At 56.8% G+C, this 15,377-nt stretch overlaps 1 protein-coding gene across 1 annotated transcript in view; it reads right to left on the minus strand.

Moving 5' to 3' along the window:
• LZTR1 (leucine zipper like transcription regulator 1) overlaps positions 1-15,092 on the minus strand; it is a 29,080-nt gene extending 13,988 nt beyond the window's left edge. The window contains exons 1-10 of the mRNA XM_038762622.1: positions 14,911-15,092; positions 11,880-11,942; positions 11,574-11,630; positions 11,217-11,296; positions 9,187-9,295; positions 7,320-7,403; positions 4,720-4,777; positions 4,494-4,633; positions 2,651-2,852; positions 998-1,150 (exon numbers count right to left, since the gene is read on the minus strand). Of these exons, the coding sequence (XP_038618550.1) occupies positions 998-1,150; positions 2,651-2,852; positions 4,494-4,633; positions 4,720-4,777; positions 7,320-7,403; positions 9,187-9,295; positions 11,217-11,296; positions 11,574-11,630; positions 11,880-11,942; positions 14,911-15,092 (1,128 nt within the window). The remainder of the gene's footprint in view (positions 1-997; positions 1,151-2,650; positions 2,853-4,493; positions 4,634-4,719; positions 4,778-7,319; positions 7,404-9,186; positions 9,296-11,216; positions 11,297-11,573; positions 11,631-11,879; positions 11,943-14,910) is intronic.
• Positions 15,093-15,377: the final 285 nt, after the last annotated feature.

Genomic DNA, 15,377 nt, shown 5'->3' on the forward strand with positions numbered 1-15,377 from the left:
TCGGCGGGGCGGGAGCCCACTTGGCAGCTCACCTCCTCCGGGAGGCCTTCCCAGACTGAGCCCCCTCCTTCCTCTCCCCCTCCCCATTCCCCGACCTTACCTCCTTCCCTCCCCATGGCACCCGTATATATGCATATATGTTTGTACGTATTTATTACTCTATTTTACTTGTACATATTTATTCTATTTATTTCATTTTGTTGAAATGTTTTGTTTTGTTCTCTGTCTCCCCCTTCTAGACTGCGAGCCCACTGTCGGGTAGGGACCGTCTCTAGATGTTGCCGACTTGTACATCCCAAGCGCTTAGTCCACTGCTCTGCACACAGTAAGCGCTCAATAAATACGACTGAATGAATGAATGAATGAATAATCCCCATTTTACAGATGAGGCAACTGAGGCTCAGAGAAGTGAAGCGACTTGCCCAAGGTCACACAGCAGACACGTGGCAGAGCCGGGTCTAGAACCCATGACGTCTGACTCCCAAGCCTGTGCTCTTTCATCATCATCATCATCATCAATCGTATTTATTGAGCGCTTACCGTGTGCAGAGCACTGTACTAAGCGCTTGGGAAGTCCAAGTTGGCAACCTATAGAGACAGTCCCTACCCAACAGTGGGCTCACAGTCTAAAAGGGGGAGACAGAGAACAAAACCAAACATACTAACAAAATAAAATAAATAGAATAGATATGTACAAGTAAAATAAATAGAGTAATAAATATGTACAAACATATATACATATATACAGGTGCTGTGGGGAAGGGAAGGAGGTAAGATGCGGGGGGGATGGAGAGGGGGACGAGGGGGAGAGGAAGGAAGGGGCTCAGTCTGGGAAGGCCTCCTGGAGGAGGTGAGCTCTCAGAAGGGCCTTGAAGGGAGGAAGAGAGCTTTCCCCTGAGCCACACTGCTTCTCTATAGTACAGAGCCTGGACTAGAGTAAGCACTTAAATACCACTCATATTAAAAAGTGGGCAGGCGGAAGGGGACCCTCGCTTACCTCCGAGGCTGGCAGGGGCGGCTGCCTGGCCGTGGTCACGCCGAAGTCCAGGCCGAAGACGTCCCGAGATTTCTTGAAGCCTCGCTCCTCGGCGGGGAGGGGGGCCACCTCCTCTGGAGCGGACGCTCTCTCGGGCATCTCCGCGTTGGAAACCTGCGCCGGCGGCGGGGCAGGGGGCGGCCCCGCGTTGGGAACCCCCATCCCTCGGCTCGGCGACTCCATCCGGGCTGCCTCGGCATTCCCAACTCTCCTCAAACTGCCCCGTGGCCCTTGGGCCCGGATCGAACGCTCCCCGCTCCCCGCCACCTCTCCTTTTCCCTGCTTTCCCCTTCCTGGAATTGCTTTGGTGTCTCCCCCCCGGACTAACAGGAAGCTCCTGAGGGCGGGGATGGAGCTTAATAACTCCACTGAACTCTCTCAAGTGCTCAAAACAGTGCTCTGCCCACCGAAGGCGCTCACTCAATACTGTTGACTGAAGGACGGGTTGAAATGAGACGCCCGAACAGACCCTCCCCATCCCACCCCGTGAGGAGTCCCAAGGCCGGGATCTTCCCTGTCAAACCAGCGTGGCTTAGTGGAAAGGGCACAGGCTTGGGAGTCAGAGGTCTGGGTTCTAATCCCGACGCCGCCACTTGTCAGCTGTGTGACTTTGGGCAAATGGCTTAACTTCTCTGGGCCTCAGGTACTTCCCCTCGTCCCCCTCTCCATCCCCCGCATCTTACCTCCTTCCCTTCCCCACAGCACCTGTATATATGTATATATGTTTGTACGTGTTTATTACTCTATTTTACTTGTACATATCTATTCTATTTATTTTATTTTGTTAGTATGTTTGGTTTTGTTCTCCGTCTTCCCCTTTTAGACTGTGAGCCCACTGTTGGGTAGGGACTGTCTCTATATGTTGCCAATTTGTACTTCCCAAGCGCTTAGTACAGTGCTCTGCACATAGTAAGCGCTCAATAAATACGATTGATGATGATGATAATCCCGCCGCCGCCACTTGTCAGCTGTGTGACTTTGGGCAAATGGCTTAACTTCTCTGGGCCTCAGGTACTTCAGCTGTAAAATGGGGATTAAAACTGTGAGCCCCACATGGGACAACACGATTACCTTCTACGTACCCCGGCGCTTAGGACAGTGCTTCTTATTAAGAGAAGCAGCATGGCTTAATAGAGTACGGGTTTGGGAGTCGGAGGTCACAGGTTCTAATCCTGGGCTCTACCACTGGCCACCTGTGTGACCTTGGGCAAGTCACTCAACTTCTCTGTGCCTCAGTTACCTCATCTGGGAAACGGGGGTGAAGACTGTGGGCCCCACCTGATTACCCTGGATGTCCCCCGGCGCTTAGAACAGGGTTTGGCACATAGTAAGCGCCGAACCGATACCAACATTTTTAACCTGCTTTCACTCCCTGCCCAGAGGGGACTTTGGTAGCGTCCTGGGAAGGGTGTTAAACGAACTCCGTCCGGGCTTGGTCGGACCCCCGTCCCGCCGCTCGTCGTCCGCTCCCTCTCTGAAGGCCTCGGTTGGACCCCCAACCCCTCGACATCCAGGCTCGGTGAGACCCCCCCCCCCCCGCACCCCGGCTCCCTCGCCGTCCGGGCCGGACCGGACCCCCCCTTTCCCGGTCTCCCGGTCGGACCGCGCCCTCACCTCGCTGTCTGGGCTGGGCTGGATCACCTCCCACGTCTGGAAGTCCACGTCGTAGCAGTGGAGCTCGTTGGGCAGCGTGTTGTCGGCGGCGCCCCCGAACACGTAGAGGTGGCGGTCGAAGGCGACCATGGTGTGCCCGTAACGCCGCTGGGGAGGGGGCGGCGAGCCTCGGAGCAGGTGCTCCGTTGGAATTCGGGTCCAGCTGGGAGAAAAGCCGGGGACAGGCGGGTGAGCTCCCCGCTCCGATGACCTCAACCCTCCCCTGCGATACATCCTGTTAGATTTATTGAGCACTTACTGAATGCGGAGCACTGTACAAGGCACTTGGGAGAGTACGACAGAACGATATAACAGACACATTCCCTGCCCACAACGAGCTTAAAGTCTAGAGGGGAGCTCCAGGATCCCTGACAGCACCTCAAAAGACAAGGCCCAAACTCAATTCCTCTTTCCAATACTCCCATCTTCCCTCCCAAAGTATCCCCTCCCCCTACCTTTCCCACTCCAGGCAACAACTTCACCATCCTCCTATAATAATAATAATGGCATTTATTAAGCGCTTACTATGTGCAAAGCACTGTTCTAAGCGCTGGGGAGGTTACAAGGTGATCAGGTTGTCCCACAGGAGGCTCACCGTCTTCATCCCCATTTTACAGATGAGGAAACTGAGGCCCAGAGAAGTCAAGTGACTTGCCCAAAGTCACACAACTGACAATTGGCGGAGCCGGGATTTGAACCCATGACCTCTAACTCCAAAGCCCGGGCTCTTTCCCACTGAGCCACGCTGCTTCTCCTGGGACCTTAACTTCTCTCTCTTTCTACCTCCATGTTTAGCTTGTCACCTCATCTTGCCCGTTTTTCCTCTAGACCGGAAGCTCGTTGTGGGCAGGGGACGTGACGACCAACTCTGTTCTACTGTACTCTCACTTCTAGACTGTGAGCCCGCTGTTGGATAGGGACCGTCTCTGTATGTTGCCGATTTGTACTTCCCAAGCGCTTAGTACAGTGCTCTGCACACAGTAAGCGCTCAATAAATACGATTGAATGAATGAATGCTCTCCCGAGAGCTTAGTACAGTGCTCTGCACACGGTAAGCGCTCAACAGATACCACTGAGTGACTGATTGATTTCCTCCACAACAGGCCTCTGAGCCCAGACAGGCGGCTGACTCCCTGCCCTGCCTGCAGCAAGCACGCAGTCTGACGCTCAGTACTCAGGAGTCGCTCAGTAAATACTAAGAACTTCGCCTTTCACCCACAGACTGGAGTCTGAGACTCAAAGAAAAGTGGTCTTGTTGGCCCACAGGGAGCCTCCGGCCCGCTGCCTTTCCTCAAGTAGCTTTCGGTCGGTCGGTCGATCGTATTTATTGAGCGCTTACTATGTGCAGAGCACCGTACTAAGCACTTGGGAGAAGACAAAATAATAATAAACAGACACGATCCCTGCCCACAACGAGCTTACAGTCTAGAGCGGGAGGCTCTAGACTCTCTTATTTATTAATATAAATAAACAAGATTTCGGTGAGGCCTCCCGGCCTACTTGAGGAAAGAGGGTGCAGTGGGGAGAGTAGGAAATGGGCAATGGAAAGAACCATATTTTACAAGCCAACTGTGACCCCAAAGCCACATTTGCCCCCTCAGGTGGCTCCCAAAAAGGATCCGCGGCAGGGGGATGCTGTTTGACGGGAAGAGAGTGAAACGCGGGTTGAAAACTTCCCCCCGCGACCCTATCCTCACGTCATCCCCGCCGCCCTTCGCTCGACCCGGTGATTCGAGACCCTCCCCGCTGCGGCCCTCGGCCCCCACATCCTCCGTCTCCTCCCACGACCCCAGGCAGGGCTCACACTCGATCCTTGAACTCGAACTGAAAGAGGTTGTTGGTGATCTTGGCCCCGCTCTGTCCGGAGAAGACGAACATCTTGTCCCGGCAGACGGCCACGGGGAAGTTGCAGCAGGAAGGCGGGATCTCGCCGCTCTGCTCGATCTGGCGGGAGGGGGTGGACCCGGCGCTGGGCTCTCACCTATCCGTCCCGCGGTCCCCGGCCCTCCTCGCGCCCCTCGGCCGCTCACCTCCTCCCAGCACGTCACGTCTCTGTCCTGGAGGCCGATCGTCCACATGTCGTTCAGCCTGAGGGAGGAGGAGGAACTGTTATCACGGCTTGGGCAGGGGACCGGACGGGAGGTGACACGGGGCAATGGCTGGGACCGCTCTGGTTCCCCGGGCCGGGGCGGCGACCGGACTTGGAGCTACAACGGGTCCAACCTCTGTCCTTGCCCTCGAGGCTGGGGAGAGGGACTTTTTCTGGGAAAACTGCTCCCTTCCCGCCTGGGCTGGGCGGAGCGAGGAAACGGGGACTGGCGCCGGTGAATCCCGCAGACTCTCCAGGCCAGACGGGGAGTCACGGGGCAGTAACAAACTCTCGCCCTCGCCCCCAAGACATCTCTTGGGGTACCCACCCCTCAGGGCACACCTACAGGGTGCTTTGCTCCTCCTCCTCTTTCTTCTTTATGGTATTTGTCGAGCGGTTATTATGTGCCAGGCACTGTACTAAGGGCTGGGGTGGACGACGTCTAGACTGTGAGCCCGCTGTTGGGTAGGGGCCGTCTCTATATGTTGCCAACTTGGGCTTCCCAAGCGCTTAGTACAGTGCTCCGCGCACAGGAAGCGCTCAATAAAGAGAAGCAGCGCGGCTCGGTGGAAAGAGCCCGGGCTTTGGAGTCAGAGGTCATGGGTCCCAATTGTCAGCTGTGTGACTTTGGGCAAGTCACTTCACTTCTCTGGGCCTCAGTGACCTCATCTGTCAAATGGGGATGAAGACTGTGAGCCCCCCCGTGGGACAACCTGATCACCTTGTTAACCTCCCCAGTGCTTAGAACAGTGCTTGGCACATAGTAAGCGCTTAATAAATGCCATCATTATCATTAATAAATACGATTAAATGAATGAATGAATACAAGCTAATCAGATTGAACACAGTCCAGGCACCACATGGGGCTCACACTTCACCCCCATTTTAGAGACGAGGTAACTGAGGCCCAGAGAATAATAATAATAATGGTATTTGTTAAGCACTTACTATGTGCAAAGCACTGTTCTAAGCGCTGGGAAGTGAAGTGACTTGCCCAAGGCCCCTTAGCCGACAAGTGGCAGAGCCAGGATTAGAACTCAGGTCCCTCTGACTCCCAAGTCATGCTGTTTCTCCTCCTCCACCACCCTTTCTTAACCTTTCCTGAGTCCAACAAGAACCACCCTCCCACCCCGCATTGAGAAGCAGTGTGGTCTAATAATAATAATTAATAATAATGGCATTTATTAGGCGCTTACTATGTGCAAAGCACTGTTCTAAGCACTGGGGAGGTTACAAGGTGATCAGGTTGTCCCACCGGGGGCTCCCAGTCTTCATCCCCATTTTCCAGGTGAGGTCACTGAGGCTCGGAGAAGTGAAGTGACTTGCCCAAAGTCACACAGCTGACAAGTGGCGGAGCCGGGATTTGAACCCATGACCTCTGACTCCAAAGCCCGGGCTCTTTTCCACTGAGCCACGCTAATTCTGGTCGCTTCTAGACGCTCGTCTAGTGGAAAGAGCCCAGACGCTGGGAGCCCAGAAGGCCTCAGTTCTAATCCCGGCTCTGCCACTGTATGATCTTGGGCAGGTCACTTCGCTTCTCTGGGCGTCATTATTAAAATGGGGATTGAGACTGTGAGCCCTTTGTTGGACAGAGGCCGTGTCCAATAAGCATCTAACCAACACTTAGTACAGCGCCCGGAACATAGCTCATATATATATATTAATGTATATATGTTGCCAACTTGTACTTCCCAAGCGCTTAGTACAGTGCTCTGCACACAGTAAGCACTCAATAAATACGATTGAATGAATGAATGAATGAATTAATGTCTGCCTCCCCTCGCCTCTAGACGGTCAGCTAGCTGTGGGCAGGGTATCATCATCATCATCAATCGTATTTATTGAGCGCTTACTACGTGCAGAGCCCTGTACTAAGCACTTGGGAAGTACAAATTGGCAACACAGAGAGACAGCCCCTACCCAACAGTGGGCTATGTCTGTATATGGTGATACTGTCGTCTCCCAAGCACACAGTAAGCTCTCAATAAATACGACCGACTGACACAGTAGAAGCAGCGTGGCTCGGTGGAAAGAGCACAGGCTTTGGAGTCAGAGGTCATGGGTTCAAATCCCGGCTCCACCAACTGTCGGCTGTGTGACTTTGGGCAAGTCCTTCTAGACTGTGGGCCCGCTGTTGGGTAGGGACCGTCTCTACATGTTGCCAACTTGTACTTCCCAAGCGCTCAGTACAGTGCTCTGCACACAGTAAGCGCTCAATAAATACAATTGAATGAATAAATGAATGAAGTCACAACTTCTTCTCATCTGTAAAATGGGAATTAAGACTGTGAGCCCCAGGTGGGCCAACCTCATCACCTTGTATCGCCCCAGCACCTAGAACGGTGCTTGGCACATAGTAAGCGCTTAACAAATACCATCATTATTATTATTATAGTAAGTGCTTTACAAATGCCTTTTAAAAAAAACAAAAAATGCTTCATCCCCCTCTCTCCGCCCAGACCCAGGGGCTGGTGGCCAGATCCCAGAGACTTGGAGAGGGGCTGGCCTGGGGGTCCGGCGTCATACGGGACGTGTACGTACCGTGCGTTCCCGTCGTACCCGGCGAAGATCCACAGCTTGTCGCTGTACACGGTGGCGCCGTGGGCCGACCTCGCCACCGGCAATCTGCAACGCGGACGTGAGCCTCAGCCCCCCGGTGCCCACCGGTGGGTCGGGGCCATCTCGGACCCAAACCATCCCTCCCTCCGCGACAAGCTACGCCGTACCGCGGCTCGTCCTTCACCCTTTCGCCCGCCAATTAGGTGGCCACTGGCTCCTCGGGCCCTTTACATCCAGCTGGCCCTTGATATAGCCACAGAGGCAGTGCTTAATACTTAATTCACCTCCGCATCCAACAAAAGCTCCTCGCCGCTGGTTTTAAAGCGGTCCACCACCTTGCCCCCTCCAACCTCACCTCGCTACTCTACTTCTACAACCCAGCCCGCACATTTCGCTCCTCTGGCACTAATCTTCTCACTGTACCTCCACCTCGCCTGACTCGCCGACGACCCCGGGCCCACGTCAAATCCAACAGACGATTAATCTCCCCCGACTTCACAGCCTTACTGAACGCCCATCTCCTCCAAGAAGCTTTCCCCCACTGAGCCCCGCTTTTCCTCATCTCCCGCTCCCTTCTGCGTCGCCTTCACTTGCTCCTTTAGCTCTTTCCCCCCTCCCAGCCCCACAACTATACATATCTGTAATTTTATTTAATTGTATTGATGTCTTTCTCCCTGCCTCAGGACTATAAACTCGTTGTGCGCAGGGAATGTGACTGGTTATCATTGCATTGTACGCTCCCAAGTGCTTAATCATCATCATCATCAATTGTATTTATTGAGCGCTTACTGTGTGCAGAGCACTGTACTAAGTGCTTGGGAAGTACAAATTGGCAACACACAGAGACAGTCCCTACCCAACAGTGGGCTCACAGTCTAAAAGGGGGAGACAAAACCAAACATACTAACAAAATTAAATAAATAGAATAGATATGTACAAGTAAAATAAATAGAGTAATAAATATGTACAAACATATATACATATATACAGGTGCTGTGGGGAAGGGAAGGAGGTAAGATGGGGGGATGGAGAGGGGGATGAGGGGGAGAGGAAGGAAGGGCCTCAGTCTGGGAATGTTATTAATAATGACAATAGTAGTATTAGGACTTTGGGAACTGATAATAAAATGATTACTGTGTTATTAGGCTCCCAGTGAGCTGACAATGACAATAATAATAATAATGACAACAGTGCTCTGCACAGTAAACGCTCAATAAATATTCCTCCCCCTCTCCACCCCCTCCGCCTTACCTCCTTCCCTTTCCCACAGCACCTGTATGTATCTTTGTACGTATTTATTACTCTATTTATTTTACCTGTACATAGTCTATTTATTTTATTTTGTTCATATGTTTTGTTTTGTTCTCTGTCTCCCCCTTCTAGACTGTCGGATAGGGACCGCCTCTATACGCTGCCGACTTGGACTTCCCAAGCGCTTAGACCAGTGCTCTGCACATAGTAAGCGCTCAATAAATCCGATTGAATGAATGAAATATGACTGAATGGAATGGAATGAGTACTACTATTACTCTCATTATTATTATTATTATTAAGAGTTACAAAGCTCTGCAGCCAGTCAGTCAGTTCCCCTCACCTAGCTGACGCTCGCTAAATGCTAGCGGTGCCAACTAGGTAAATTACTGGCTCCGGGACTCCTGAAAGGGGTTGATAAATGGGTTCTGACGAAGTCATCTTGAAAGCCGGCTGTCCTCACGAGAAGACGGTTCACTCATTCAGTTCGTTCAGTCGTATTTACTGAGCGCCTACGGCGTGCAGGGCACTGAACTAAGCGCTTGGGAAAGTACGATACAAAGGTTCTCGGTACATTCCCCGGCCGGAGGCCTCTTACCTGCCTTCGATCTTCCACTCGGTCCACTGGCCGGTGGCAAACTTGTACTCAAACAGATCGTTCTTGTTCTTCAAGTTGGAGTTGGAGTAAATGTCCCCAGTATAGCCCCCTGGGAAGGAACAGCTCGTTACGGAGTCGTGGCCTAGAGGCAGTGGGGCCTAGTGGAAGGTGACCGAGCCTAGGAGTCAAGAGGACCTGGGTTCTAATCCTGGCTCCGCCACCTGTCTGGTGGGTGACCTGGGGCGAGTCACTTGCCTTAATAATGGCATTTATGAAGCGCTTACTAGGCGCAAAGCACTCTTCTAAGCGCGGGGGAGGCTACAAGGTGATCAGGTTGTCCCCAGGGGGGCCCCCAGTCTTAATCCCCATTTTACAGATGAGGTAACTGAGGCACATAGAAGTTAAGTGACTTGCCCCCTCCTTCCTCTCCCCCTCGTTCCCCTCTCCATCCCCCCATCTTACCTCCTTCCCTTCCCCACAGCACCTGTATATATGTATATATGTTTGCACGTATTTATTACTCCATTTATTTATTTTACTTGTACATATCTATTCTATTTATTTTATTTTGTTAATATGTTTTGTTTTGTTCTCTGTCTCCCCCTTCTAGACTGTGAGCCCACTGTTGGGTAGGGACTGTCTCTATAAGTTGCCAACTTGTACTTCCCAAGCGCTTAGTACAGTGCTCTGCACACAGTTAGCGCTCAATAAATACGATTGACTGATTGATTGATTGCCCAAAGTCACACAGCTGACAATTGGCGGAGCCGTGATTTGAACCCATGGCCTCTGACTCCAAAGCCCGGGCTCTTTCCACAGGGCCACACTGCTTCTCCAAGACTTCTCTGGGCTTCAGTTCCCTCAACTGTAAAATCAATCAATCAATCAATCACTCAATCAATCGTATTTACTGAGCGCTTACTGTGTGCATCATCATCATCAATCGTATTTATTGAGCGATAACTGTGTGCAGATCACTGTACTAAGCGCTTGGGAAGTACAAGTTGGCAACATCTAGAGACAGTCCCTACCCAACAGTGGGTATTAAAATGGGGATTAAACACCTGTTCTCCCTCCTACTTAGACTGTGAGCTCCATGCGGGACAGGGACCTACCCCAGCGCTTACAACAGTGTTTGACACATAGTAAGCACTCATCAAATACCATAAAAAAATAAAATAAAAAATAAAAGGAGTCTCTCCCGGCTCCTGAAGACCAGCCGTGGGGGAGGCTGAGACAAGGGGTCAGAGAACCAGCTTCATCTACAAGAAGCGCAGCCCCCCGTCCTTGCCCTGCCACCCCCCTCTCGCCTCCGCCACGGAGGAAGTTGCCGTGCCCACCTGGCACCGTGGCGAGGGATCGCGAAGGCCCCCACGGCTGGGGACGAGTCAGGACGTCCTTCAGTCAGTCATGTTTACCGAGGGCTCACTGTGTCTACGACACTGCACTAAGCGCTTCGGAGTGTACGATATAATAGCAGCCACAGCCCCTGCCCACAATGAGCCTACAGTCTAAAGCAGACGTTAATAGAAATAGGTAAAAACTTGAGTGCTGGGGGGATGAATAAGGGGAGCAAGTCGGGGAGCTGCGAAAGGGAGAGGAAGAGAAAGGGGGCTTAGTCAGGGAAGGCTTCTTGGAGGAGATGTGCCTTCAATAAGGCTTTGAAGGAGGGGAGAATCGTCGTCCGATACGAGGGGGGAGGGTGTTCCAGGCCAGAGGAAGGATGTGGGCAAGAGGTCAGCAGGGAGACTGAAGTACAGTGAGAAGGGTTAGTATGAGAGGAGCGAAGTACGTGGGCTGGGTTGTAGTAGAAATGCGAGGTGACGTAGGAGGGGGCAAGGGGGTTGAGTGTTTTAAAGGGAAGGAGTTATGGCGGGCACAGGGACGTCCATGGGGTGAATTTTGCCCAGCTGTGCCCCAGATCGCCCCTACACACCCAAGGGTGGTGGCTTTCTCCATCTACTAGCTGCTCCCACGGTTGGGACCCCTACCCCTCAGCGTGCCACCGCCCCCGCCGGGCCCACGCTCACCAAACACAAACATGCTGCTCCCGTACACGACGGCCGAATGGTGGTAGCGGGGGGCCGGCGGGGTCCCCGTGGTGAAGGCCCTGCGGGGACATGGGGGGAACGGGCCGAGTCAGTTCCAGCCGGGCAGTCTGGGGGCCCCGAGCCGGTTTGGGGTCTCCAGGTTGGGGGGAAGCGTTAGGGGCTGAGCTGTGTTTCCATTCCAGCACGGGCAGAGCCTTCAAAAGGGCCGGATTTGACCTCTGTCCTCATAGCCGGGGGTGGTCAGAAAGGCAAAACCCACCCACCCCCCTCCTCTCGGAGAGGCACTGAGGGGAGGCAGGGTGAGGACGAGGCGGTTCCCCCACTTCCCCGGCCTACCTGCACCACGAGCAGTCTTTCACGTCAAATCGCAGCAGGTCGTTCAGCATGGTCTTCCTGAGCGAGGGGAGGCAGAGGGGACACAGCTTGGGCCCGCCGGACCGGGGCCGGGACGCCTCGGACCGGACGGGTCACCCGAGGCCTCCGGGTCCCGCCTGCTCACCTCCCCCTCACACCGTGCGTCCCTGGGAGGGACGGGGACCGTGTCCGACCTGTCTCGTGTCCACCCTGGCTCTTACAGCGCCGGGCTTCGGGCTCCGGGGATGGGGGTGGGACCCCTCGTTTCCTGACTGGACCAGCACTTACCCATTGTCGCCTCCAAACACGTAGATGGCGTCTTTGTAGGCCACAACCGTGTGCTTGCTGCGCCTGCGGGGAGACACGCCAAGGGACGGGGCCTGTCCTGGAGACTGACTCTCACCTGCCCCAGGGTGGACGATGCCGGGAGACCGCTCCCCTAGCTCCCCTACTCAGATCGCCTGCTAACACCTTCTTAATACAACCTCTAGTGTCCCCACTTTAATCTCCTCTTCCCCCCGCCCCGGCTTGGTTTCCCCCTTGACCTGGCCCCTCAGCCTCCCCTCCTCTCCATCTCCCAGGTTTCTCCTCAGCACCTCTCCCCATCTCATCAGGTCGCCCTCCTCCATTCCCCCTAAGCTTCTCCCCTTCTCTCCTCCTCACCCTTCCACAGTCTCCCCACAGCTCCTCCTGTTCTCTCCCACCGCAACCCGTCTCCCCTCAGCTTCCCATGCCCTGTCTCCCCAGTTCCTCCCCTCCCCTCCTCTCCCCAACCGTCTCCCCCCAGTTCCTCCTTCTTTCCTCTCCCCAACCCGTCTCCCCTCAGTTCCTCCCCGCCACCAGTTTCCCCTCAGTTTCCCCCGTCCTGCCTCCCCTCAGCTCCCCCCCTTCTCTCCTCCCCGAACCCGTGTCCCCTCAGCTCCCCCCGCCCAGTCTCCCCTCAGTTCCTCCCCTTCTCTCCTTCCTGCCACCCGTCTCCCCTCAGTTTCCCCCGCCCCGTCTCCCCTCAATTCCTCCCTTTCTCTTCCCCCGCAACCCGTCTCCCCTCAGTTCCTCCCCTTCCTGCCACCATTCTCCCCCGGCCCATCTCCCCTCAGTCTCCCCCGCGCTGTCTCCCCTCAGCAACCTCTCCACCACCAGTCTCCCCTCAGCTCCTCCCCTTTGCAACCCGTGTCCCCTCAGTTCCTCCCCTTCTCTCCTTCCTGCCACCCGTCTCCCCTCAGTTTCCCTCGCCCCGTCTCCCCTCAATTCCTCCCTTTCTCTTCTCCCGCAACCCGTCTCCCCTCAGTTCCTCCCCTTCTCTCCTTCCTGCCACCAGTCTCCCCCGGCCCATCTCCCCTCAGTTTCCCCCGCGCTGTCTCCCCTCAGCAACCTCTCCGCCACCAGCCTCCCCTCAGCTCCTCCTTTGCAACCCGTGTCCCCTCAGCTCCCCCTGCCCTGTCTCCCCACAGTTCCTCCCCCAACCCGTCTCCCCTCAGCTCCCCCCCACCACTAGTGTCCCTGCAGTTCCACCCCTCAGTTCCTCCTTCTCTCCTCTCCCCTCAGTTTCCCCTTGCCCGGTCTCCCCTCAGCTCCTCCCCTTCTCTCCTCTCCCCAACCCGTGTCCCCTCAGCTCCCCCTGCCCTGTCTCCCCTCAGTCCCTCCCCCAACCAGTCTCCCCTCAGTTTTCCCTGCCCAGTCTCCCCAGCCCTGTCGTCTCCCCTCAGTTCCCCCCTTTCTCTCCTCTCCCCTCAGCTCCCCCTGCCGTTTCCTCTCAGCTCCTCCCCACCCCCAGTCTCCCCTCAGTTTCCCCTGCCATGTCTCCCCTCAGTTCCTCCCCTTCTCTCCTTCCCGCCACCCGTCTCCCCTCAGCTCCCCCTGCCCCGTCTCCCCTCAGTTCCTCCCCCTGCCCCGTCTCCCCTCAGTTCCTCCCCCTGCCCCGTCTCCCCTCAGTTTCCCCCGCTCCGTCTCCCCTCAATTCCTTCCCCTTCTCTTCTCCCGCAACCCGTCTCCCCTCAGTCTCTCCCCTTCTCTCCTCACCGTTTCCCCTGCCCTGTCTCCCCTCAGCTTCCCCCCCCCCACGTCTCCCCTCAGTTCGTCCCCCAACCCGTCTCCCCTCAGCTCCTTCCCCCACCAGTCTCCCCTCAGTTTCCCCTGCCCAGTCTCCCCTCAGTTCCTCCCCTTCTCTCCTTCCTGCCACCCGTGTCCCCTCAGTTTCCCCCGCCCTGTCTCCCCTCAGGCCCTCCCCTTCTCTCCCCCACCCGTCTCCCCTCAGTTCCTCCCCCTGCCCCGTCTCCCCTCAGTTTCCCCCGCCCCGTCTCCCCTCAATTCCTTCCCCTTCTCTTCTCCCGCAACCCGTCTCCCCTCAGTGTCTCCCCTTCTCTCCTCACCGTTTCCCCTGCCCTGTCTCCCCTCAGTTCGTCCCCCCAACCCGTCTCCCCTCAGCTCCTTCCCCCACCAGTCTCCCCTCAGGTTCCCCAGCCCCAGTCTCCCCTCAGTTCCTCCCCTTCTCTCCTCGCCGTTTCCCCTGCCCCGTGTCCCCTCAGCTCCCCGGGCCCCGTTCCCCCCCGGCTCCTCCCCACCCGCCCGTGTCCCCTCAGTTTCCCCTGCCCCGTCTCCCCTCAGCTCCTCCCCACCACCAGTCTCCCCAGCCCTGTCTCCCCTCAGTTCCTCCCTACCCCCAGTCTCCCCTCAGTTCCCCCCGTCCTGCCTCCCCTCAGCTCCCCCCTTCTCTCCTCCCGACCACCCGTGTCCCCTCAGCTCCCCCTGCCCCGTCTCCCCTCGGCTCCTCCCCCCACCAGTCTCCCCTCAGTCTCCCCTGCCCTGTGGCCCCTCAGCTTCTCCCCAGCTCCAGTCTCCCCTCAGCTCCCCCTGCCCGGCCTCCCCTCATTCCCCCCCCCCCCCCAGTCTCCCCTCAGCTCTCCCTGCCCAGTCTCCCCTCAATTCCTCCCCTTCTCTCCTCCCCCAAGCCGTGTCCCCTCAGCGACCCCTGCCCGGTCTCCCCTCATTTTCTCCCCCAACCCGTCTCCCCTCAGCTCCCCCCTTCTCTCCTCTCCCTAACCCGTGTCCCCTCAGTTTCCCCTGCCCCGTCTCCCCTCAGTTCCTCCCCCCCGCCCCCCGTCTCCCCTCAGTTCCTCGCCTTCTCTCCTCCCCGCCCCCCGTGTTCTCCCCTCGGTCTCTCCCGTGCCCCGTGCCCTCCCCCGGGCTCCCCTCGCCCCCGGGGCCTGCCCTCGGCCCTCGGGCCTCCCTCGGGCCCCGTCCGGCGGCCCACTTCCGGCGGGCCCCCCGGGCCGCCCCCCGGGCCGCCCCCCCTCCGCCTCGGGGCCGGTCCCGGCCGTACCGGGCCCCCACGAACTCGTCGCAGGGCGGGAGCCTGCGCCAGCGGTGCACCGTCTCGAAGGGCCCGAAGTTGAGGGTGAGGTACTCCACGCTGTCCGAGCAGCTGTGGTCGAAGTCCACGCTGGGGGCCACCTTGGGCCGCGCGCCCCCGGGCAGGCCCCCCGCGCCGCCGGGCCCGGCCATGGGGCCCGCTTCGCCGGCGGCCGGACCCCGGCTCCCCGGAGTCTCGCCCTCCGACAGGACTACAACTCCCGGCAGACACCGCGCCCCTCCCTGCCCGCCCGCTTCCGCTTCCGCTTCTGCTTCTCGCTCGCTGACGCGCCCACGACTCCCGGCAGCCCCCGCGCCCCGGCCCGCCCGGCTCCCGTTCTCGCCCTCTGACAGGCCTACAACTCCCAGCATCCCCCGCGCCCCTGCCCAACTGGCTCCGGTTCTCTTCCTCAGACCAGCCTACAACTCCCGGCAGCC

The sequence above is a fragment of the Tachyglossus aculeatus genome, chromosome 21 (genome assembly GCF_015852505.1).
Source record: "Tachyglossus aculeatus isolate mTacAcu1 chromosome 21, mTacAcu1.pri, whole genome shotgun sequence".
NCBI lineage: Eukaryota > Metazoa > Chordata > Mammalia > Monotremata > Tachyglossidae > Tachyglossus > Tachyglossus aculeatus.